Source organism: Ambystoma mexicanum, chromosome 10, assembly GCF_040938575.1.
Source record: "Ambystoma mexicanum isolate Mex_15411 chromosome 10, UKY_AmexF1_1, whole genome shotgun sequence".
Lineage (NCBI taxonomy): Eukaryota > Metazoa > Chordata > Amphibia > Caudata > Ambystomatidae > Ambystoma > Ambystoma mexicanum.
In genome coordinates this window covers 181,736,544-181,762,844 of record NC_090932.1, presented here as the reverse complement: position 1 = coordinate 181,762,844, position 26,301 = coordinate 181,736,544, and the positions used below count along the sequence as shown (strand labels likewise).

General features: G+C 44.7%; 1 protein-coding gene across 8 annotated transcripts in view; it reads right to left on the bottom strand.

Moving 5' to 3' along the window:
- ANK1 (ankyrin 1) overlaps positions 1 to 26,301 on the bottom strand; it is a 2,823,483-nt gene that overhangs the window by 1,188,807 nt on the left and 1,608,375 nt on the right. For 6 of the 8 annotated variants that reach the window (XM_069617665.1, XM_069617670.1, XM_069617667.1 and 3 more), the window contains one exon: positions 14,171 to 14,252. In XM_069617665.1, the coding sequence (XP_069473766.1) occupies positions 14,171 to 14,252 (82 nt within the window). The remainder of the gene's footprint in view (positions 1 to 14,170; positions 14,253 to 26,301) is intronic. The other 2 variants (XM_069617666.1, XM_069617668.1) reach the window with 1 other exon arrangement.

Genomic DNA, 26,301 nt, shown 5'->3' with positions numbered 1-26,301 from the left:
AATAGACTTGCGCAGCGTCCGTTGCTCAGTTCCGTTTTGACGTTAACAGTTGTTTTACATGAATTGGTTAGTGACCCAGAAGGAGCGTAAGCTGTAACCACAAGGGAAGTTTTACTGAGGGGATGGATGGGAGGGGCGATAAGGAATACGTCGGAAGAGCATCCCATCAAAAGAACATTACCAGGTAAGAAGTTACTTGTTCTTCGAAGGGATTGTGTCCTCCGACGTATTCCTTATCTTGATAGACTCCCATAGCAGTGGTGTTTAACTGGAGGTGGGAGTAAAATTGCCATGTTTCACTTCAACAGTGAACAGAGTGCAACACAGCTTTGCCAAATCTAGTCTCTTGGCCACAGGAGGAATCCAGGTTGTAAAATCTTGTCAGGTATGTGCAGACGACCATGTGGCAGCCGCACATATGTCTCAAATCGGTACCCCTCTTTGGAGGGCCGAAGAGGCTGCAATACCCCTGATTGAACGAGCCCTAAGATATTGGGAGTCTCTTTCCCTGCCAGTTTGTAACATTCCCGAATGGCTAAAATAATCCATCTGGAAATGGTCTGTTTTGTTATCGGTAATCCCAATTTGTGCCCTGAGTAACCTACGAACAGTTGGTCTGCTTGTCTAATCCTAGCAAGTCTGCTGATGTGAAAGCTCAAAGCCCGCCTTGGGTCCAGCCTATGCAGCCTTTCTTCCTCTTTCCCCGGATGGGGAGGGGGATAAAATGAAGGCATGGTAATCTTCTGAGTGATGTGGAATTCAGAAACCACCTTTGGGAGAAAATTAGGCTTCACTTGTAGGACAACTTTGTCTTTATGAAAAATTGTATGAGGGGGTACTGTAATTCGCTCACCCTCCTAGCAGATGTCAATGCCACTAATAAGACAGTTTTAAGGGTGAGAAACCTTAGTGAACAAGAGTGGAGTGGTTCAAAAGGAGTACCCATCAGGAAATTTAAGACTAAATTTAAAGTCCCATAAGGGAACTTGGAATTGTCTTGGAGGATAGACATTGGTTAATCCCTTCAGAAATTGTATTACTAAGGGTAACTTGAAATACGATGGTTCCTCTGCAGTGCGCTTGAAGATCGATAGCGCTCTGAGATAGCCTTTGATAGTGACAACCTGAAAGCCCGAATTTGCCAAATAGAGTAGAAAAGATAACACTGTTGGTGTACCACATGAAAAGGGGTCGATATTCTTTTCTCTACACCAGCTGCAAAATTTGTTCCAAGGGCAGCGGTATAAAGTCTTTGTTGCTGGCCTTCTTGCCGAAAGCAACACCTCCATGACGTCATCTGGGAGGTCCCAATCCTTGTATCTCAACCTTTCAGATACCAAGCGTGAAGGTTGAGGGTTCTGATATCTGGATGGAGAAACTGACCTCCCTTCTGCGAGAGAAGATTCTCCTTGAGTGGAAGACGAATTGGAGGGCAGATGGACATGTTCAGAAGGTCCGGGTACCACGTTCTCCTGGCCCAGTCCGGGGCAATTAGGATCATGGCTTTCCGGAACCTTCTCAACCTCCTGATCATTTGAGGAATGACAGGGACTGGAGGAAACGCGTACAGAAGTGGAAACTCCCAGCCCACTACGACCGTTCCCCTAGAGCTTCTCTCGTGGGAAATTCCCTTGAACAAAACTGATCGCACTTCCTGTTGGTGCTGGTGGCGAACAGATCCACTTGAGGGGTTACCCAAAGGGTGAAGATCTGTTGAAGGACTTCCTGAGCTAGTTCCCACTCGTGGGAGACTGTACTCTGCCTGCTCAGAGCGTCTGCTGTCAAGTTTTTCTCTCCGGCTAAGTGAACTGCCGATAGAGAGATTCCTTCTTGGATTGCCCAAAACCAGAGCTGCATCGCCTCTCTGCACAGAGGCAGTGATCCTACGCCTCCTTTTTTGTTGAGGTAGTGCATGGCCGCTGTGTTGTCCGTCATTATCAGGACATTTTTCCCCTGTACAGATGGCAGAAAAGCCTTCAGCGCTAGTCTGATTGCTCTCAGCTCTAACAGGTTGATATGTAGTCTGGACTCCGATGGAGACCAACGACCGCTGATGGTCAAGTTGTTGGTATGGGCTCCCCACCCCATGAGTGAGGCATCTGTGACTACTGTTATCTCCGGTCATGGTTTCCAAAACAGTTCTCTTTTCAAGATGTTCTCCTGGCAGGCCCACCACTGAAGGTCTCGAGCCACCTTCGAGTCCGGAACCTGAAGGAGGTCTGTCATTCTCCCTGAGAATTGCGACCACTGAGTTCTTAGTGCCCACTGAAGAGATCTAATTCTCAGGCAAGACCTCTGGCACAAGGAAGATGCAGGATGCCATGAGGCCTAGCAACCTCAAAAAGTCAAAGGCTGGGAGACGTTGGGCATTTTGAAACTTGGTGACCATCTGCAGAATATATTGAGCCCTCACCTCTGGTGGCGAGGCTTTTCCCAGGGAAGTGTCCAGGACCGCTCCAATGAACTGGAGTCTCTGTGATGGTATCATCTGTGACTTCTTTAAATTGAGGGAGAAGCCCAGTTTGTGAAGGAAGTGGCAGACATAATCTAGCTGGATCTGAGCTTGTTCCGGAGATACAGCTCTGATCAGCCAATCGTCCAGGTAGGGGTAGACGTGAATCCCTTCCCTCCCTAGACTTGCAGCCACTACCGACATTAGCTTGGTGAAGACCCTCAGGCCGGAGGTCAGCCCAAATGGCAGAACTTGAAATTGATAATGAGAGCCGCCAATTGCGAACCTCAGGTATTTCCTGTGTTTGAGATGGATTGGCACATGGAAATAAGCATCCTGAAGGTCCAGAGATACCAGCCAGTCCTGGAGCTGGAGGGCCTGAAGGATCTGAGAAAGAGTTACCATCTTGAACTTGTCCTTCCTGAGGAACTTGTTCAATTCTCGTAAGTCCAAGATAGGTCTCAGTCCTCCGTCCTTCTTCGGTATTAGGAAGTAGGGGGAGTACCAGCCCTTGTTCCTCTCCGCTACAGGTACCGGTTCTATGGCACCTTTCTCCGGCAGGTCTACAATTTCCTGCAAGAGGAGCGGATCTGGAACTTTCCGAGAGCTGTTCCCCGGTGGATGACTCTGAGGAATGCGTAGAAAAGGCAGGCAGTAACCTTGGGAAACTGTCTCCAATGCCCAAGCATCTGACGTAATAGCCTGCCATTCCGTCAGATGTTGAGTTAGCCTGCCCCCTACTGGTGTCTTGTGAGGAAAGTCCTCAGAGTGATTTAGAGGCGGCTGATGCAGGTGCCGAGGGTAAAGAGGTACCTGCTGCTGCGGCTTTTGTATTTTTACCCCGTCCACCTCGGGTGGATCTTTTTTGACCTCTTTGAACCGCCTGTCCTCTGCCTTTTCCGAATGCGGAATAAAAGCGAAAGGACTTAACTCTCCAAGAGGTTCCTGAGGGGCGATATGGCGTTTGACGGACTTGCAGCACATAGGGATTTTGCTGCTGCTTTGGATGTCTGTAACTTTTCTAGGCTGTCATCCGCCTTCTTACCAAACAAAGAAGAGCCGTCAAAGGGCCTATTTAAAAGTCTGGCTTGTACATCTGGAGCAAACCCAGACTTTCGCAACCACGCAAATCTGCTTTACTTGCTGCCATGGCCCTACTGATGCTGTCAGCAGAATCAATGCAAGTTTGAAGGGATTCGCACATTGCGTCTTTACCATCCTTAATGATGTTTAGAAACGCTTCCCCCTTCTTCTCCGTCTGGGAGGCGGTCAGCCGCTGATGAAGCACACTCCCAAAGTGTATGGCTGAACCTTGCAAGCGTACAAGTAGCGTTAATAGATTTCAACGCCATGCTACATGCAGAAAATACTTTCTTAGCCATAGAGTCGTATCTTTTGTCATCCCTGTCCTGTGGAACAGTAGAGTATGCCGATCTACTGCCTGATGCAGTTGCTGCTTGAACAACCAGACTCTCTGGAGTTGGATGTTTAGACATAAATTCAGGGTCAGTAGTAGATACCCTATATTTGGCTGATAGCTTTTTGTTAACCGCGGGGATAACCTCAGGAGTTTCCCAGTTAGCCAATATTTTTCTTTGTAATGCAGTGTGAAATGGAACCACAGGATCCTCCTGTGGGCCTTTAACTAAAATGTCTGTAAGGTCATCCTGTTGGAATGCAGGTGAATGTTTAGACCAACCCATGAATTCTATAATTCTTGCCATTAAAATTCTGTAAGGGGTCTCAGCATGTTCCCCTGGGTCTGGTTTGGCAAATTCTATTTCTGGGGAAGTATCTAACCCACTTGCCTCATGTAAGGATTCTCGAAGGTCCTTCAACCTATTTTCCTCAGAGGTAAATTCCTCTGGTTCTGGTGTTGCAGATCTCTGCAACCCAAAGGGTCTTTCTTGATCCGAATCCTCCCCTTGCTCATAAATTGAAGACAAAGGTCTGAAATGATCAGACCTTGGAAATGGCTTAAATCCCATTTCCAGAGCAGAAGGGGCTAAATTTGTCATAATTGGTTGGGAAAACGTCGACGTCGTCGACGCGGACGTTAAAGGCTTCTAAAACACAGAAAAAGGCGTCGAGTAGATTGGAAGTGGCCTCGAAGAACTCGAGAGGATCCGGATCCTACCCGAGGTTGTCAATGACCTCGAAGTCATGTTAGAGGCTCTGGGTATGATCACTGGCTGTGAGGTAGTGACGGCCGTAAGTTTGCTCTTTTTCAGCGTCGACGTCGGCCTCGTCGATGAGCCCTTCAATAATGGCGTTGATGACGCAGATTATGCGCCAAAGGGACCTTCGATGATGGCGTTGATGGCACAGTGCCTTTGCTCGAGTGTTCGTGACGCTCTCGAGTAGTTTCTTTCGCCGGGTGCAACGACTCACAGCGTTTAGATTTTTCGGGTCTTTCACCCAGGGTATCACCCTCAGCTGTCTTTGAGGGGGTCGAGGCCGCTTTCTCGAAGACGCTAAGCATCCTTTTACGGAATTCCTCCCACTCAGCCTGAGAGCTATGTTTTGTGGGGCAGGTGACTCTTTCCGGAGAAACAGAAGAAGAAGACGAGGAAGGGGATCTTCGACGTCTGTTACTTGAATGCTTGGATCTCGAAGAGTGGTGGGAACTGCTTCGAGACCTAGACCGAGAATGTTTCCTGTGTCGGCGAGGAGACGAATGTCTCGACTCTGCCGTGGAAACTTTCGAAGGAGTTTTAACTGTCTTACCTCTCTCAAGCTTTACCTTATGCTCCTTCAAGGCTTTCGCCGTCATTGACATGCAGTCCTCGCACTCCGAACATTGGTGCTCAGATCCCAGGCACCACAAACAGATCCTGTGAGGATCTATCAACGACATTTTCTTTCCTCAGTCTCGACATTTTTTGAAGCCGGACCGTGTAGTTGTCTGTTCAGATGAGGAAGCCATCGAGTAAGAGTTGGTATTCTCGAGGAATAATGAAGAATATATTCTCTGACTAACGAACTGAGCAACGCGATTCCGAGGCCCACGAAGCGCAGAAAAACGGAACTGAGCAACGGATACTGCGCAAGTCTATTTACATGCATGATGACGTCGGCGCCGATACAGAGGCTGTCGAGGGACATCGGCTCGAGGGACATCGACGTGCAGCGCCCTCTACTGAAAAAAAAATTCCGAGGCCAGCAAGCTGGAGATCATCTATCAAGATAAGGAATATGTCGGAAGACACAATCCCTTCGAAGTGCATATTTCTTGCAGTGCACTTGCATTTTTCTGAATCTACATGACTGCTTTGATGTGACTGTGTATTGTGAGCATAGTTGTTGTCAGGGTATGGGTTGGCTACTCAACCTGTTTATTGTTGTGGAACACGCAAAGTGAGTCCTTGGCTGTCCTCACATATCTTTGTTGTTTGCATCCATTTTGTACTATGCCTTCCTACTTGTGGTCTTATGTGTGTGGTTTGGTGTCCACATGCACAACAGTTGTTGCTGTCCATGTGACGGTGGTCAGAGACTGTGTTGCTTGTGCTGTGTGCTTTTGGGTGTACTAAATGGACACTTTTGGTTCAAGTTGCTATGACTGTGTTGCTGATTTGTGAACAGCCATACAGATTAGTGGCATGATTCCCAGAGCGGTTACCTATGGGATTAGGCAAGTATTTGACGCTTCTGTGAATCAGGCCCTTGGGGTGTATCAATCACTTTTGCTCACTTACAAATTGGCTCATACTCAGAGTGGTCATTTTAATATGGGGTGCAAAGTCTCCCCATTCACAGCAACATGGATAGGATTGAGTCTGTAGTGCACGTAATCCCAGAGGTGTACAATAGTATTTTGAGAGGTTGATTGGAATTAGTGAACATGTCGCTTTTAATGGCCATGAATGAGTGATTGGATCTTGCCAAGTTGAAGCATTTTTCTGTTGAAACATTTTTTACTTGTTTATGTATTTTTCACATTTGTACATTTTTTTCTTCCACCGGAAACATTTTACTCCAAACTTTGCAAAGTGGTAGTGGTATACTCCCACTTACAAGTCTTTTCTGGGGCTCTCTTTGTACATGTTGTTTTATGTCTAATGGACGCACACAATTTGCCCTCCCAGAGGCACATTCTCAGGGTGTTGTTGTGGACACTAAGTATAGGCCCCAATTCATCATTGAATGGCACCTGGGTTGTGGCTTCAGTGGGTGTGCTCCACAGGGGCTGGTTTTTTATGTGAAGTGTGATTGCACCAGCTGGGTGGGTGCAGCCTCTCCATGTACTCTTTGGCCGAGCATGGGCAAGGGTGGTGCCTGTGGGTGCAGGCGTTGTCCCACCTGCATTTCCACTGGTACATCACGCTGTGTGGCAACATTGCGCAGTACACATACAGTCACAATGATTTTACATACTACTGGCAGTGCATATAGCAACACCCCACCCGAGTGGTGAAGGGAGCGGAACCGTGACTTCAGAACCCTGAATGTGCGCTCCACTATGGCCGTAGCGACTACATGTGCTGTATTGTATCTCACCTCAGCTGATGTTGTATGATTCCGGATTGGTGTCTTCTTGAATGTGGACAGCGGGTAGGGACTTTCCCCTGTAAATGAGTACATGGTTGTCATTGTCATTTATTGTCAGGGTCTGTTGTTCAGTGTGTTGCATGCATGCACGTGCATGACTGTTCTTACTCACCAATGAGCCATGCATTGCCATATTTTCCAGATACCAGGGCCCGGTGCAGTGGTGACTTGAAGAAGATGTAGCTATCATGTGAGCTGCCCGGTAAATTGGCACACACTTCCATGATGATTCAATTGGCATCACACACTGCCTGCACATTAATGGAGGGCCCGTGCTTTCGATTCCAGTAGATGTGCTCCGTCATTCATGGGGGCTGTAGCGCACATGTGTGCAGTCAATTGCATCTAATACACGGTGGAAGTGTGCTACTGCATACTGTCTTTCCGCCGGTGTTCGGGGCATATATTGGTACCTGCGCACACATGCATGTGCTGTTATGCATGACAACACCTGGTGTAGACAGCAGGATTGCGTGGCCTGCGATATCCCTCCAACTATTGCAGTGGTTTGCTGCAAGGACCCGGTTGCAATGAAATTAAGTGCAGTCAGCACTTTTTCTGGGGGGGTAAGGGCCGGGGAGCAGATGGTGGGTGATGCTAAACCGTCTTCCTACTCCCTGACAAGGTCTAGGATTATATGGAGGGTGGGGGGGGGCCTGTACCTGGCATATGCCTGGTCATCCGGCATCCCAAACAGAGTAGTGCATGTTGTGAAGATCCGGCCCTGGGCATCCTCCTCCTCCTGCAGTCTCCGTGCATGATAGCTCCGACTATTGCTGGGTTCATCGTGGCTGTAGACGTTGGTTTGGTGTGTAGTATGTGCTTTATACGCATTGGTTCCTATGTGCATTGAAGTGTACGCCTGCTATCATGTGGCTGATGGATCACAGGGTTTGCGTGGCCTTTTTTGCGATGCAACGTTCCATGTTGAAATTCATGAATATGGGTGTATTTGTGCTGGAATGGGCATGTGATTGCTTAACCGTGCACTGTCCCTCAGTACGCCCACATTTTCAGGTGTTCTTCCTCCTTTTGCATGTTCCGCCCCTATTCGTGTCGCTGCGTAGGCCCGGCTCACACTCTGCTTGGAGTCTTGTGCAAGGCGCTCGACCACTCGCAGCGACGTGCCGGGTCGGCGCAAACTCCACATAAGTCCCAGGAAAGTCCAGCGCAGTCAATTCCATGAGTTGACTAAGAGGGTTTTGCGCGCAGTATGGTATGCAAAGTCCCGATTTTCCATGCAATATATTCCCTGAATCAGGGCCTAAGTCTCTCTTAGAAAGGACCCTCTTATGAGAAACTGAGGCTAAACATAGAAACCTTTTTTGTCTCTTACACCTTTCTTCTGGAGGTGAATGTCATTTTGCATGACCAACTAAATCAATCTCTGAATTTATTGTGGGCTGGTTACTCGAACCACCCCATCCTTTAAATTCACCTTGAATTATCTTTGAAACTAAATGTACTGTGTTCTTTGTAATCAATGCGTTTGATAAGCAGGTTGATTAAATCAGCTAACGTAAAAGGGTCATCAATAGTGTCTTTGTGCAGATCACACAAAGTTTATTCTGTTGAAAATTACCACAATTACCAAAAATGTCAAGGAAATTTGCACAGAATAACTGTCCAAAAAAGTATCAGGTGCCATAACCAAAGGCATAGACAAGGGTAGGATGTGGATTGTAAACCTCCTAAACACATGTCCAACCTTCATCAGGGCGGCAGGACTAATCAAATGAGGATTTAACATGAAGTGAACTACATAAGAGTCAGGTTGTTCAGTGAGCTTTACTTGTTCCATGTGAAATTAAGCACCAGAAAAATTGATTAAAATGTCTCAGTACCTGAAGACAGTCATTCCAGACAAGAAAAAACTCTAGCAGATGATTGGATCCATGATCATACTTCTAAGAAGAAGCTGTGAATGAAAAGCTACCATGGAGTCTAGCAGTATTGAAGAAGAGAATTGCAACATGCCTTCCTCACAAGCCAAAAGCTTGGAAGCCCATGAAGAAGGGCCTCTCTCTTCATCAAACATCTCACCCATTCTAGTAAAGAATGATGACCTGCAGGGTGGAGCATACTCCGAAACCATGGCAGTGTTATATGGTGCCAGATGCATATTCATTAGGCTTTTTCACCCAGATTCAAGCAGAAGGTGAAGCCGAGGTTCCAGCGTGGAAACTTCAGCACCAACAGTCTGAGCAATATGGCCCAGAGGAGCCTGTTATGCTGCCTGAGAAGGGATGAGCCAGCCGTCATTTGGTCGCTGCTCCCTGAGGTGACTCTGTTGGCCTTCAAAGTGGAGTGGGCCCTGGATCCAGAAACCAATGTAATGGGAAGGAAATATGCAGCCACCATATTTGTAGATTATACTCAAAAGATGAATAACTGAAATAGAACAGTAAGATAAATCAAGCAGATTTATTGGCAAGGGGCCAACACAAGTCTCCACCAACCCGCTGCCATGCCCTTGGCTCCAAAGCCAATGGTATGTAGCACAGCTAGGCTAACCCAATGATGAAGACTGCATCGAGCCGCTATGCTGATCAAAATAAATGCCACCCAGCCCTTACTTTACCGATGAAGTTGGGCGCCTGTTTTGTTGGGCTCTTTGATGTTGAGTGCACTAGCACAAGTGATGTAGCATCTTCATGTGTATCTTAATTGGGGATTCATCCTGTGCTTTTTGTATCACAAGTGAAACCTGTGGGTCCAAATTTCCAAATAATACTCTTGGACGGCACATAGAACTCAGCTGTCAGTATCAATGGATGGCCTTTACGTTTCTCACATTTGCACCGCCCAAATGTTTTGGAGTTTTCTTTTTTATCTTCAACTTTTTAAAAGAGTGAAGAACCCTACTTCTTTGCCTATTATCCCCATCTTATTTCTCATTTTTGTTACCATCTGCTTTTTTTAAAATCTCAGCTCCATTGAGGCGGAGGAGAATACTGTCATGCCATGGCAGAAGATCAAGAGATGTGTACAAGGTATGGGGCACCAGCTTTGAACAATTATCAGCTCAGAAGGGGGCAGGACACAATGTGACATTCCATCTAGGAATTTTTCTATAGCATACAGAGACATTGGGGCTCTGGTATTTCCACATTAGGTTCTGGTCATTTTGGCACAGAAAGGGAAAAATGTGGCCTTGCTCCAAGTTGCATGTTACCAGTATGTTGGAAGATTTTCTCTTCCAGTATGTCGATTAAGTTTTGTCCCTGTTTCAGGATGATAGTGTTAAGGTTCTTGATACTAAAGGTATCAGTTTATATGTGTTTTTACTGCACACTATTCCACCACAGATTTGAAACAATTTTTTAAAATAGATATTTGCCGTACCATTCACTATACCGCCACCCATCCCCCACCTCCTCCCCAATACATGTTGCCACACCCAAACCATTTTTTCTGAAAAATGCAGTGAAGAATGTGTGTTAAAAAAATTAGCAGTGAGTTTTGCATGGTAAAAAGATTGGACATCCAAGTTTCCCAGCTCACCGGCCTCCATCTGTCATTGCCTAGGGATGCGATGGAGGTGCACTACAACTTTTCTATCCTCTAATTCATGCCATTACTTGACTGGAGGATTCCTAATCTCCTTGCTATGGTCCTCCGCCTACTCCCAACATTCCCAGGAATATTTCAATGTTAAGAGGCATTTTCCCCAACTGGACACGTTCCTTTGTTGGTTCTCAGCCCTTCCATGCAGGCATATCAAGGTAGATGAGTGCTTTCAGGAAAAGGTTAACCCCTCCAACTAAGAGCTAGGGTAGGATCAAAAGCAGTGGGTCCAGCTCCTTATACAAAGGTTTAAACGTCAGGAATATTAGACTGGACCCTATCCATTAGATATTTGTGAGAGAGGAGGATTTTCATAATTGGACCTAACATGATAAATTACTGTGCTCAATGCAACAATGCTGGTAAAGAGTATTAAAAGTGAGAGGACCCTGCTGATTTAGATGTTAGTGCTTCATGAAGAAAGGGTTTTCCAGAAGTGCAGTAGTTCTTCTCTGCTGCACAATACTTGAAATCTTCCTAAGATCAAGAAAGTTCCTGATATGTATATGAGGGTGCTGAGAATAAGGCATGTGAGGCATATCATTTTGTAAAAGCAGCAGACTTCAACTGGGAGCCAGTGCAGACTGATAAAGTGGTACTAGGTGATCCGTAGGAAGGATCAACAATAGCATGCTACCAAAGCTAAGATATCAAAATATCAGGTCTTTAAATACTGCCTAACAAGCGTACACTGGGACTTACTTTTTATAGTCTTAGTATTGCACTCCTTAACGCTGATTTTCATATGTAGGTCAATACTGAGTTTACAGTCAGGGAAGATTACATTTGTTCTAGGATAGATGATAACACATCTGCAGCAAGTGTAAAGAACCAGCTGTGGGTCAGGAGCACTGTTCAGAAACAGGATAGGACAAGGAATACTATTTGTGAAGCGTTGAGCTTAAGGTGATTTAGTGATATGCAGTTGTGAATCAGTTCAAGGCCTTTTACTAGGTGTGCAATGACTGCTGTTGTGAAAACTATGAGATACAGATGAGTCGCGATCAAGAATTGGTAAATGGTGAAAGAAACCTTGAGATCCAGTTGGGATCTTCCACATGCTGGTAAATGTTGTCCTGCATGTTAGATAACTGATCACAGAAGTATTTTGTGAACATATTGAAGACCACCTTTTTGATTGGGAATAATACATTTATTATAAACCGAGGTTGATTCTGCAAGAACCAGGTGAATCAACTGAGGATTCTATACCAAAACACAAGCGGGATAGCATGCTGTAGCAAAGTATTGTAGGGTCAACTGTATTATTAGAATGATGAGGAGAATTCAGAGGATTACCTCTACAAGAGCGCCTGCATTTTAGAATACCAATTATCACCCACAAATGTATCTACGGCAGAAGTCCTACTTATCTCAAGAGGAGGATTCAGGCGAATCAATATAGACGATATTGGAGATCTAGCCAGGGCAACCTGTTGGAGATGCCACGGGCTAAACTGGAGAGGGCGGGGAGGTGTTCTTTTAATTTCCTTGCCCATTCCTTGTGGAACATGTTGCCTAGTACATTAAGACTGTACCCAACACATTCATCCTTTAGGAAAGCTCTGAAGAGTTTCTTTTTTTCCTTGATATTATTGGTGTGGCCTATTGGTCTCATCCTGCTGATTTTATGGCGTCTCCTTTATCTTCTGGTTGATCTTAGTGATTTTATCTTTTGCTGCTTATTTTATGCTGTTGTATTATGTGTGTTCTCTTTCTTTAATCTTTATGATAATGTGTGTGATTGTGATTTTACGTTTTCTGATGATTTTATGCTGTTTTTATGTATTTTTTTATTGTCTGTTACTTGTTTACTTATATCTTGTTCAGATTTGTTATTTTTGTGCCTGATTGCCCTTCGGCCTAAGGCACATTACAAGTGATTAAACATAAACATAAACGTAAACCTGAGGTTTGGTGGTTTCAGTACTAAAGTTTGGCTACACGCCAGATGAAAATCTCTTAGCAGGCTGCTTTCAAGGATGAACATATTGAGTTGGGTATAATGCATCTTTTTAATGTTCTCACACAAAATAATAAATGGTAGAAGGAACAATTCAGTAAGGTTTAACATGCTCTGATTATTAGGCTTCTTGGGATATCCCCCTACTCTAGTGATTTGTTTAAGCATTTTAGATAGAAATGGACCACACCTTTAAAGGCTTTCTTTACTAACATGGCTGAAATTGGATCTCTTGTTATGCATGATATAGTGACTTTTGCAACCATTTTGGAATACTTCTTGGAAAGCTAGAGTGAAGTTGTGACACCTTGCTGTGCAATTCTGAGCAGGAGCACTGACAATGTTGGTGGTGAGCGCTCCGGTTATCTCTCGTCCGATTACATGTATTTTTGTCAGGAAAGAATTCTGCTCTTTTCATTCGAGTTTGGGATCATTCTAGAGGTGGCATGGCAGTGTTGGTGACAGGTCTAATAATATCTTTGAACAGTTTAGTGGGCTGGCTTTTAGAGACCTCTATTTGGGATTTCAGAAACAATGCTTTACATTTAGGATTTTGTGCATTGCCAACATGTAATACTAGGCTGCTTTCCCACATCCATTTTTGGATCTAGGCAATAGGAAGTGAATTTGCAAGCGTGCCAGAACAAACAGGGAATGTTGAAATTATACTTCTGGACAACCTTTGCTTCAGGTAAAGGTTAAAATCGGAGGGTTAATAGAGCCAAATCCTATGAGACCTGACAAAGAAGCCAAAAGGTTGAGGAGAATAAGGACTTCCTGATGAGTTGCAAAGCTGATTACTTCCCATGCCTCAGACTGGCACATTGAAGCAGGTTGTTCCGAAGAAGCCTTCGAAATTTAGTCAGTCACTCACTCAGGCAGACCTCTGGGTGACATTCATCAAAAAGTGAGTTTACCCCTATGTATGATTGCAGGTGTTTTGTTTCCAGTGTATGTGTGGGTCTAACTTGTTATTGTATACTGACTATGACCTTTGCATTTGTTCAATTGGCTTAGTCTGTTGATGTTTTCTTTCAATTAAGGTGTCACTACTGCCTGATTGAATGAAGATGAATGTGACACCTTTTGGCAGGTTTGGATTACAACCTCTAAAAGCAAAGGGGAGTTGATATCTCCCCAGTCCTTCATGGTTGTTGTGGTGCATAGGCCAGGATGTTGGTGTTATAACGACACAAATAGATATTATGATGACAGTATTTGAGTGTGATCAAAATGAGATGTGTGTGAGGTAATGACATGGTATGGGTGCAATAATGACATGAGATATGTTTGTTTACGGAATACTGGTGTGCTAGTTGCATGATATGGCTGTGCCAATGGTATCATGAATATGTGACAATACTTTAGGTATGCTAATGGCTGTAGTTGGGCATAACAATGGCAGAGTATGGGTTTTAAAATGCCATTATGTTGGTTTTAAAATGGCTGGGTATGTCTCTGATAATAAAAGGATGTGTGGGTGTGATAATGAAGGTCATTACACAATTAAGGGACATGGGTGTGAGAATCCCAGGAATTAGGTGCAATAATGGCAGCATGTGGTTGCCATAATATTAGAATATGGGTGTGATAATGAAGGATGCAGGTGTGATAATAGTGACATAAGGTTATCTTACCTGCTCCTGCTCCCCTGGTTTGATCACAACAGTCTCTGGAGTGACGCAGGGGATTCTTGGAATGGCTGGTGAATCCACCCTGCTGGCAAATCAAAAGAGGAAATCAGAACCAGACCATGGCAGAACAACTCCACCAAAAACAGTGAATGGATCAGCACCAAGAATTAGTAAAGGATCAGTAGAAAACAAAACCATGAAGTGGACCAGAGTTAAATAAGTCCAGAAATGGATCAGCACAAACGAAACAGAATAGATCAGGACCAAAAAGATTGACAAATGCAAATGCAGCAAACATAACCAGGAGGTGGCTGAGCAGCAAAGCAAACCAGGACGAAAATCTGCACCAAACAATAGCCAGAGGTGCACCAACACAAAATAAGACAGTGAGATGGATCAGCAGGAAACACAATCAGGATGTGAAGCACCACCAAACAACATGCTGAAGTGGATATGCACTAAACAGGGCCAGGTATTGAATCAGCACAAAACAATACAGAAACAAAGATCAGCAGCAAACACAACCAGGAAGTGGGTCAGCACCAAACAAGACTAGATGCAGATCAGTACCAAAGATGAGAGAACTGGACAAGACACACACAGGGCAGAACCTGACTCAAAACATACAGGACAGACAGGGCTCACCAACACACAAGGATAAATCAGATCAGCATCACAAGATCAAAGCAGACTAGCACCATCATGTTCGGAATAGCATCACATATGGGGCTGAACCAGACCAGCACAACTCAGGAAAGAATCACACAAGCAACGCACAAGAAGGAACCATGTCAAAGCCATTCGAGACAGACAGAACCAGATATGCACAATGAATGGCAGAACCAGAGCAGCACCAAGCAAGAGAGAACCTGTCCAAAACCACACATAACAAAAGCATAGTAGCAGACAGAACCAGATTGGTGCAACACACACATGAACCACAAATGCATCATAGACAACACACAAAGGTTTGCACCACACCAGGGACAGAACCAAACCTACACCACCAAAGGCAGGACCAGACAATTACCACATAGGAAAGAACATGTCCACCACCAGAGAAAAGAGAATTAGCCAGTCACCACACAAGATGGAGAGAGATCAGCCTAGGAACAGCTAGTCAAGAGGAAGCCGGAGCTCAGTGAATAGAAAAAAAAGTTATTGTGCTTTGGCACTCTGAGTCCTTATTCCCTCAATTTAAATGTCCTAATCTATTTATGGCTGGTGTGGAATGGTTGCTGCTGCAGGAAGGCTAAGACAAAGGCTCCCAAAGATGCTGTAAACTGATCTGTGACCCCTGCAAATGCCTGTCACTGTCCATATTATATTTAATAACAGCCCCCAGATGTGCTTAACTAAATATTCCCATCAATTTAGAGCAGGTTTTCTTTCATTTTAAAGTGCAAGCACATGATCAAATTGGATGGTAGGTTTTGGGTATTGTAAAGGGAGAGCATGGACAAAGAGTAATGGAATCACCATGAAAGCAATTTTTTATTTCTATGTAATCCTGTTCTTAATACTATCTACCTGCATGACAATAGACTTTAATCCAAAACGTACTGAAAGGTCACAAAGTGCTTCCCAAGTAAAATAAGCATGTTTCCAGAAGAGGAATCTGGAGAACAATGCTTACAAAAAGCATAATGGGAAGCCCACATAGCTGCTGTGAAACCTTCTGTGAAGGGCTCATGCCGTTGAAAAACAGCGTTTGTGCTGCTCTTGTTCTAGAGAAATGTATGCAGTCTTTAAGGGTCTAGGATTTCAGAAAATTCACAACTCTTAGAGATGCAAGTAGCTATCCACACGGTAATGCTACTATTAAATATCATACTTTCAAGAGAAAGCCCACACTATTTCACAGGTGCCAACAAATCCCGTTGTTGCTTCTTGGGGTGTTTTTGGGGCCTTAACAGACATCCTTATTTGCTTTGTGGGCAGACCAGTGAGGTGAGCCATTTGCCCTATTCACGTAGTTACAGATAGCATGACATCTGTCACATTATCTGTATCACATACTGCCATTAATATGATTGCCCATGAAAGAACTGTAGTCGCTGCATTGTGCAACTCAAGGTGAGTAATGCACATTTTCATGATAAATTCCACACTACATGTTCCAATGGTCAAATGACTTATCAGAAACCAGAAGAATGAACACTAGGAATGATTTAAACCACCAATATGGTTCAATATTGTTAACCCAGAGCGTATCAACTGACTTTGATTTTGCACTCTTGTTTGACCCGATTTCCTGTTGCTGGCTGTTTGTATCTGTCCTTGGCTATCTTCTAATTCGCCATTATGATTTGTTGCCATTAAGTTGTTATGCCTCTTGATTGCCTAGCTGCCGACTTGCCCACCTCCTACTCACTGTATGGTATCTAGCCTGATAAGCTGTGTAGAACAGTGGATTTCTCCCGTACGGAACCTGGTCCTCCCCATAAACTGTGCATTCTCGCTTATCGGTGGATTGGATTTATGATTTTACGTGGATCCCCTAAAATTTGGGCTATTCTTACAGGACTTCACTTGTTCAATCCTGGATTTCCCCATGCTCTCTTGTGACTGCCACTGTTAGGATTCCCGCTCCCCTGACTGCCTCCCAGGAATTGATCCTTCCGCCGATATTTATGTTATAGCCCCCTGTCAACTGTTCTTAACTGACACTAGTTGGCGGCAGTTGGTTCTTGACTTTTTCCTTCCTTCCTTTTGGGGTTTGACCAAGTTAAAAGTGTGTTTTATTTGAACCATTGGAGACTAGGGGGTAGAAGAAATCTGTCCCCATGTAGATTGGTCATACCGGATAAGCCTGATGTGTATATTATGTAAGGTCACATAGCTGTAAAAGGCAGAAGGACAAGTTGAATAAAAATGAAACAAAGAATTATTAACCTTTTGATAATGTTCTTTCTCGTGGATTGGTCTTTGTTCCCACAGATTTTTCATTTTAGGTATAATAATTGTTCTTTTATAATGTGCTTAACACCAGCGAGTTGTTTCTGAGCACGGTATCGGGATTCAAACCTGTGTTGCGCTGCCTTGTCTTGCTTCCAAGACAAACGAGTTGCCCCTTGCTCACCTATTCCCAGCACCAGCTGATCTCCAGAAACATGTCCCCCAGCCATCAAGGAGCACAATGTGTCTCTGCTCTGCGCCATTGACATCCATTACTCTGGACAGGACATCAGGGATAGTGTATATGGAGCCAGCAGTGCTCCATTACCTCAGTTGCATTTTTTTCCAATGTGTTAAGAAGCTTAGGGTACACCTAGGACATAATGGTGTCCATTCTTATTCACATGAGGGCTAGGTGGTTTTGAGATTGTTGAGGAATCTGTGGAAGGTAGGACTAAACCATCAGAATTAATTTTACTGAAGGTAATTCGTTCTTTGAATGGGTTTCTTCCTCCACCTCTCATTTTAAGATAGATTCTGAAAGCAGTACCAAGTCTGGAGTAGCGGGAGAGTGAGAACTATCAACTAGACCAGAAATGTCTGACAAAACGTCCGGACAAAACAGGTATCTTGGCAAGATGAAGACTCCAAACAATAGGGTTTGGCAAACAGTAGAGGGATACTCAAGGAGCTGCCTGACAGATGTCTAGAACTGGGACACAACTCTGCAGGGCAGACATGGCCACCAGGTACCTGCTAGAGTGAGCTCTGTGTCCCTCAGATATCTCCTTCCTGGCCAAAACATAATATCAGTTGTAGAGGACAATCCAGCATGATAGATTCTGCTGTGGATAGCCCCGTGTTTATGAGCCCAGCAAAACCGCTGAACAACTGATCATCTTTCCTAATATTCCTCGTCCGAGACACATAGTAGCTAAGAGCCATTTTGGGGTTCAGTGGGTGAAATCTATCCTCCATCCTAGATGGATGAGGGGGATGAAAAATGTATCTTTTGAGAAAAATTGAAAATCAAAACCGAACTTGGGCTGAAAAGTGGGTGTCACTCAGTACAGAGAGTAGAGTGACAGAGCTTGAAGCTCATTAAACCTCAGAGCTGACGTGATAGCAATCAAGAAAAACAATTTAAGTACAAGAAATCTTAATGAACATGACAAAGCTGCCATAAGAAAAGTCAAAACTAAATTCAGATCCCAAGCGATTGTGGGGGAAACATATTTGTTAGGCTGTTCAAGAACTGCTTAATAGCTGGAACGAAAAGAATACACCTTGTATGGAATTCCCTTGAAGAATGAAATGGTGGCCAAATAACCCTTCACAGTGCCAACTTATAGACTCTGTTGAGCCAAAGAAAACAGACATTCAAGCACTGAAGCCATCATGCATCAGTATCCTGGCATCAAGCCAAACATATTTGCCACCTGCAGCCATAATTGGACTTGATGGCTGGCCTCCTGGCTGACAGGAGCTCATCCAGGACATTATTGTATGAATCCTGCTAGTTATATTTCAGCCTCGCAGTAGCCAAGCGGGAGGTTTGTGGTTGCTGAGATTCGGGTGAAAAACGTGTCCCCTTGACTAGGAGATAAGATGTACCCTCGCTGAAAGACACCAAGGAGGACAGATGGCCATGTCACAAAGCTCTGGGCACCATGTCTTCTGAACCCAATCCGGGACAACCAGAATCATGGTAGACCTAAATCTCTGCAACCTCCTGAGAACCATTGGAATCACAGGAATCATCAAGAAAATATAAAGGAGCTTGATGTTCCATTCCACTATTAGCGCATCCCACAATGTACCTGAAACATTTCCTGGAGCAGGACACTTTACACATCCTGTTGACACTTGAGGCAAAGTGCTCCTGTTGAGGTGTCCCGCAGAGGTCAAAAGATCCAATCACTGACTTCCTGGCCAAGCTCACATTTGTGAGAATCTGAGTCCTGTCTGCTCAAGGCATCCACCACCATGTTCCTTGTCCCAGCAAGATGGGCTGCTGGCAGAGAGACACCATTTCTAGGTCTCAGAACTACAGCTGCAGCTCCCTGCTAAAGGGGAGCAACCCTTTACCACCATTTGTGTGGATGTACTGCATGGCCACCAAGTTGGCCAACCGAGTCCTGGCACAATGTTCATGTAAAGAATGCAGGAAGGCCACTAGGGCCAACCCGATGGCTCTCAGCTACAATGGATTGTTGTGACACTTTACTCCTGTTGGGGAACAAAGCTTAAAAACTGTAACATCATCTAAGGAACCACCCAAGCCCTGTAATGTTGTGACACTTCCCTCCTGTTGGGGAACAAAATTGCACACTGCAACATCATCTAGGGTACCACCCCAGTCCTGTAGGGAGCTGCCCATGACCACAGTCAGTTGATACCAAAGATAATACCCACCCCATGAGTATTGTCCAATCGTGCTAACCATCAGATATTCTGTGACACTCTGGTTGAGACCTCAAGGAGGTGTGTCATACAGTCCAAAAACTGAAAACTCACAATGCAGTAGCGCCTGGAGTGACCTCATGCACACCCTTACCTCAAGTGCTACAAAGATGCAAAATGCCATAAAGCCCAGAAGCCGAAGGAAGGCAGAGGATGGAACTAGATCCTGATTCCAGAAGATTTGGGCTACCTGAGCAATATTTGGCTATCTGTCCTCGTGAGGGAGATGGTGTCTAGCACTGCCCCTATGAAATGAAGCCACAATGAAGGTATGGTCTGGGAACGTTCAGGGAGCATATAGAGTTCTGGAAGACACTGTCGGTATAGTGCAGGTGGGCCAATCCCAAATCTAGGATGTAAGCTCAGTTATCCAGATAGGGAAAGATGCGAACCGTGTCCTTACTGAGGCATGCAGCCACCACCTCCAACAGCATGGTAAAGACCCTCAGCTGAAGTAATGTCAAAGTGCAGGACTTTGAACTGGTAATTTGAGTGTCCCACCACAAACCTTTAGTACTTCCCATACTTTGGAGGCATCAGCAAATGGAAGTATGTGTCCTGGAGGTCCAGTGAAGCCAGTCCTGTAATTGGAGGACCTGGAGGATCTGAGCAAAGGCCACCATTTTGAATCAGTGTTTGTGCAGTAGTTGATTCAAAAGCCACAGATCCATGATAGGACGCAAGCCCAGGTTTTTCTCTGGTACCAGAAAGTACAGAAAGCACCAACCCTGCCCCTTCACTTAGCAGCCAGATGTTTTATAGCTGCTTTTACCATAAGTTGATATACCTCCTCCAAGTGAAGGGGATCATGGAGAGGAGAAGGTTGGGTGGGGTTCGATAGGATGCTGCAGAAAAAGAAGACATTAACCCTGTGACATGACCTGTAAGAACCAGGAATTGGAAGTAATGCACTGCCACTCCCAGTGAGCAGGGACAACCTTGCACCCACATGGAGGAATGTCAAAGGTTCTCACTAAAGTGGTTTTGTGGCACTGGTAGTTGTGGGCACCATGGCACTACTGATCTGGCCCTCGTGATCAACTCTTCCTCTACCCTGCCCTGTCAGGGGAAGAGCCTATGGAGTGGCTTAGTCAATGTTGCTTGACAATGGCCTCAGTGAAAGGTAGAAATGTGGTGTTGAAAGGAGGATTCCAGTTCCAGAAATTGCACTGTAGTCATTGATATGCTACTTTTTTCTTGGGACTCACCAGGCTTCGAGACAAACAATTGTTACCATCAAAAGGAATATATTAATCAGCTTTTCTGGCATGGTTGAGTCAAACCACAAACTTCTGTGCCATGATTGTCTACAGATCAACATCCCTGTCTCCCTGGAATTCGCGACACAATCTGATGTGTCGGGACCTGCCCGTAAAGATTGTGTTGTAGCCTCTTTTGCATCCACCAGCAATTTAGTAAAACCTTCCCTTATCTCCATTACAGGCAAATTATTGGCTGTTTCCGACATTACACTCCACAAGATGTGTGGCATTTACTGCATATAGGGCCAAAATACTAAAGGCAAATATCTTGCGGCCCAAGGCATCAAGATTCATGCTCTCTCTGTACAGGGTGGGGAAGAGGGGAAGGTCGAAGACATTAACCCGTGGTAGAGGCTTCTACCTCTGGACTCTCTGGAGTAAGCTGAGTGGACAGGAAGTCTGGATAAATAGGAGCAGGGTGGTGGTTCTTCACATTATCATTATCCACCAAGAGAACAAATTGGGCTTCCAGTGCCATGACTGGACCTACAATGGCTCGGGAAGATAGCTCGGGACAATGTGCTTGCCTTGGAAGCAAGACGACATGGAGCAACACAGGTTCGATCCCCGGGTCCGCACTTAGACACCTCTGGGTATTAAGTGCGTTATAAATAACCTATCATATCATACAATAGGTGAATTAATGACATTTAGTGATACTGGTTTACCGACCTGGAAGGGGTGATATGGCTGACGCTGCCTGCATCAAGTCCAGCTCAGGGAAGGTATCCATCTTGCTAACATCATGACAATCAGCTTCCACGGCAGCCATGGAGGCTTCTTCAGGTTAAACTTCCTCCAGGAAGTCAGTCACCTACTCTGCCTAGGCACGCTTCCATAAGGCACAAGATCTCCCTTCATCAAACATCTCACCATTCTAGTAAAGCAATTGGTCTTGGAGGCTGGTTCAAACTCTAAAACCATGCCAGTGTCAAATGGCACCAGATTCATTTTCATTAGGCTTTTCCTCCCAGCTTCAAGCCGAATGTGTTGCCGGGGTCGCAGAATGGAAACTTCAGCATTAACAGTCTGAGTAATATGACGAGAGGAGCCTGTTTGACTGTCTTAGCAGGGACTGTGTCAGCCAACGCGTGATCACTGCTCCCTGTGGTGACTCTGCTGGTCTTCAAATGTGCAGTGGGCCTTGGATCCATCTCCTACACTGAGGCTGGAAACACCGGCACCGGGACGTATGCGAAAATGTTGAGCATCTATTACTTAAACTCTTCCTACTGCTCCAGGGTGGAGGAACTAGTGGGGAACAGTAGCTGTTTTCAGTTAGGTGGCATTTCTTCTAAGCAGTCGTCATCAACATTGTTCAAACGGTAATGCCAATGTTTTTTTTCTAGATAACATAGAATTGGAGTGTTGAGATTTGATATGAAGACAAGATCTCTTTTAATCCTTTTTTTTGTCGTCCTTTTTTTACTCCATCTCTGTGGAGGTAGGCCCCTCAATTTTCACCAACTTCTTCTTGAATTCATAGAGCCACTTAAAAGGGGCCATGTGGCCCGTGACTTGGTGACGGTCCTGGCCCTGCCCGTGAGCAACTTTGTAGCCCACTCCTGAAGGGACTTCACATGATCAGCCCTGAAGAAGCAGAGCCACAGTCAATGGGGGTCCGACACAGGCATCTTTCACCAACAATCTTTGCAGGGCTCAAAAGCTTGAGGCCTTTGGTGTGCTGGGCTTGATGACGATAGAAAAGCTTAACAAGATTGTGTTCCAAAAACAGCATGTTGAGTGCACAGAGAAAATAAATTGTTCTCCTGGAGTGCTGCTGGCTCCATATACACTATACCTGATGTCATGTCTGGACTCAATGATGACAACAACAGCAGGCAAAGCTAATGTGGACCAGTAATGTGCAGCCATGGTGGCTGGGGAAAACATTTCTGAAGATCAGCTGGAGATAGGAATATATCTAAGGTGACAAATCTGTAGGAGGAAGAACTAATCCATCAGAAGGAACATTATCGAAAGTAAGTAATTTTTTCTTTTTTTTCAACCTATTTTTTTTCAACCTGTGGGAGGAAGGAATCCATTGCAAAGAAATGTTCTTTTAAGGGTGAAAATATGCCTCATGTAAGAGAGGCCTGGTATCACAAGTAGACACTGACACAAGGATTGCAAGTTTCAAAACGTGTATTGTTAGATTCAAGGTGGTTGGAAAAACTCCTGTCTGGCCCTATAACTAAGATGGGAGTAATCTTGACCACCAAATAATCAAGAAACAGTCCTAGTCAGTCTTGGTCAAACAATAAAGGCATATACTAACAAAAACCTAATGCCTGTCCTCACTCTAATAGAAATGAATGTGACATACAGATATGTATCTAAAAAAGGAAAAATCTGTGGCGGAACGAAATGTCAGAATGGCAAAATAAAATGGTATTAATTCTTGTACCCCAAATTGTATAGCACATGGTTAGAAGGAACACTAGATGGATGAACACACGTTGGCTTGCCAACACAATTAGGCGGCTGGCTCTGCCCTCCAGAGCCTTGTTGGCCATTAAAGTCTGAGTCACAAATTCACAGGTTTAACCTCTCGGGTTCCCCTCACCCAAGTCCAGGTCACCCTTCAAGTTTCTACACAGTTTCAACAAAAAGTTTCTAAGTATAGTATTTAGTCCCAGTTCACTATAGGTTCCCCTCAATTGAGCTCAAACCTCTTCCCCTTGGTGGGGTTCCCTTCCCCAAGCTTTCTTCACATTCCACACTATAGGTTCACCTCAATTGGGCTCAAAGCTCCTTTCTTATTTTGATTTCGCTGTCGAAGACTTTCGAAACTGGGAGGATTTTAGCTATCACCTCCACATGACCACTTCAACCCTCCTTTCAAACCTTTTGTGGTTACTTTTTTTCTCTGACTTCCCGCTGCCTCTGCAGCTTGAAAACATTTCACAGAGACTTTCGATTGGGCAATCTCACTTCGCTGGACCACTCTGCTACTTTGTATTTCATATTCACAGTTCTTAACAATGGATTCACTTTCTATCGCAGCTTATCAGTGCTCGCGTAACCTTCATCCCTTGGATACTGTCGCAAGCATTTCAATTACACAGACTGGGCTTTCCTTGCTTCCCCCAACTCACTTGTCGTGTTAAGATGCTTTCCGTCTTTTGCACCTTTGATGTAGGAGTAAGGTTGTTACCACGGCCGCTTGTGTGGATCACCAACTCTGCCGTTCACCCGAGAGGGTGGCTGATAACCATGTAGCACTCGGAAGACTCTTTCTCCCTTTCTGCTGGGCTATCGTGCGCAATCCACACAGCCTTTCAGAAATAACAGTCTCTCGTTGGGGGTTTCTCTGGCTCCCTGGCCCTTCAGTTCAACCCCTCAGTTTGTCGCTCTCCTTCGCCTAGTTCGCGATCGCCATGGAGGAACTGCTCCTTCTCGTGCACTGCCTTGCCCAAAGTGTGTCTCAGTGTTCTGCCTTTTAACCATGTGGGGAGAGTTAATAGGTATTAGGTGTGCATGATTAAAGTCAAGTGCCTGACCCTGGCTGATCTCGTTAGAGGGACATGTTCAGTGTATTGCATGGGCGATAATCCTTTCAGCCTTAGACCTGCTCTTCCTCGGCTCAGTGTTTGTGTAGGAAAGGGGGCATTTGGGAAGTTGCAATATCCCATAAAATAGGATTGGATAGGGGTATTGGGAAAGGGGGATACCGTGTCTCGCCATCAGGTGTCTCTCCCCCACTCTGCGAGGAACACTCACCGAGGTTTGTCCATCCCTAGGGTCTAGATCCAAAGGCGATGGCCGTGCCCTGGCCACCTGATTAAGTACAAGGTGTTTTGAAAGTTAATACCTGTCGCTCGCTTAGACTTGTTGCAGAATAGGAAAGGCATTTTCCATAAAAGAAGGTCTAAATTGCAAGGAACCCTGGAAGAAAGGCCTTTTGCGTTGAAAGGCCCTTTGCCATGTATAAGCAATAACCTAGTTCACATCCAACTGCTGAGTAGGCTCTGATACAGTAATGTAGAAATCTTACAAAGCCCTAACATTGCTCTATAAAGTTTGAATTCTAAGAAATGTTGGCTTGTTGAGATAGGGGGCAAAGGATGTGTATGCATTTTAAAATGTATTTGTAAACCAAATAAGAGATTGTGGGGGAAAAGTGAAATAAGTGAATGAGTAGGTTGAATAAATGAACAATAAATGAATGCTCAAAAAGAAATGGAATCTAGGACAAAACCCCTAGTTGCATCATGCCAGTAAAGCCCTTAGGTTTATCTTTCTTTCTAGCGAAGTCTGTAGGCTGTTAATGTCTCCTTAAGGGTTGGCTCTGCTCTTACCCATTTTCAACGGACTTTGGGCATGCACAGATGGCAGGACTGGAAAAGTGCTAATCAGCAAGAACTGGAGCCAATGACGTTCTAGCACACAGGATTGCTTGGATTAGTTAGGTCCTGTATGAACAATGCACAGCTCATAAGAGAGCAGAAATCATCATGGTGGAATGGATGCCTATGCCCCTCATGGGGAGTCGCTAGACAGGAATAATTTGTCATATGATGCAGTAATCGGAAATGGATACTGAGAAAGGATGAAAGGATCTATGAATAGGTAGGATACATCTGCCGGAAGAGGCTTAGTGTGGGTTCCAGAATGCTCTCAGGTTATGAATCATTCAGGTGACTAGTGGCCAATAAACGTGATGGGTCTGGAGGGCAGGGTAGATGAGAGTGGTCAGCTCCTGACAGATATTGGATGCTGTTTTTCCTTGACTTGCAAGTCAACGAAAAAAGGTTGTTTCTGTTTGTCATCACCCAAAACAGATGTGTGAGCTTGGTCTCTCTGGCACGATAAAAGACAAAACCATGTTGACTGATGCCAAAATGGGCCTGAATCTATTCTGAAAGTTCCAATAACATAATCACAGCCATACACACATAGATACCTAAATGGGCTATTCCACATGTCATAAATAAGGGTGCATTCCTCACACACATACCAAGTTGATGTTTCATTGTGATACTTGACTCTTCTTAGACATGGGCTGGAAGTGGCACTGTAGCTAGACCGGACATATTCTTGCATGGAACATGCAGTACCTGACCTGGTGATAATTATCCATGCAACATACACAGGTTTCCCTCAGAACATTGTTTGGCTCAAGCAATGAATTGCTTGAAGACAGTGGTTCATCATATAGCAGACAGTGGACACTATTGGGTGCTGGCTCTCTAACCAAGAGGAAAAAGAAATCTGCACTTCAAATATGTAGTGCAAGGTGAGCTCTCTAATCGATATAATTTAAAAATAGGTTATCAAATGCTCAATTGTAGAACAAAAACACATATCCCCTCTTACCTAGCTTCTTTCAGTAGGCTAGGTAACAAGTTCTTAGTCCTGCTGCCTTTTCAAGTTATGTTTTATAGAGCAAAACTTGCCAAAATACTAACCCAATTCTTGGTTCCACCATCTGAGACTGACTCATTTATAACTTAAAATGTTTTCTTAAATCTTGTGTTTTATATGCCACATTGATGCAGAAACCTCAGA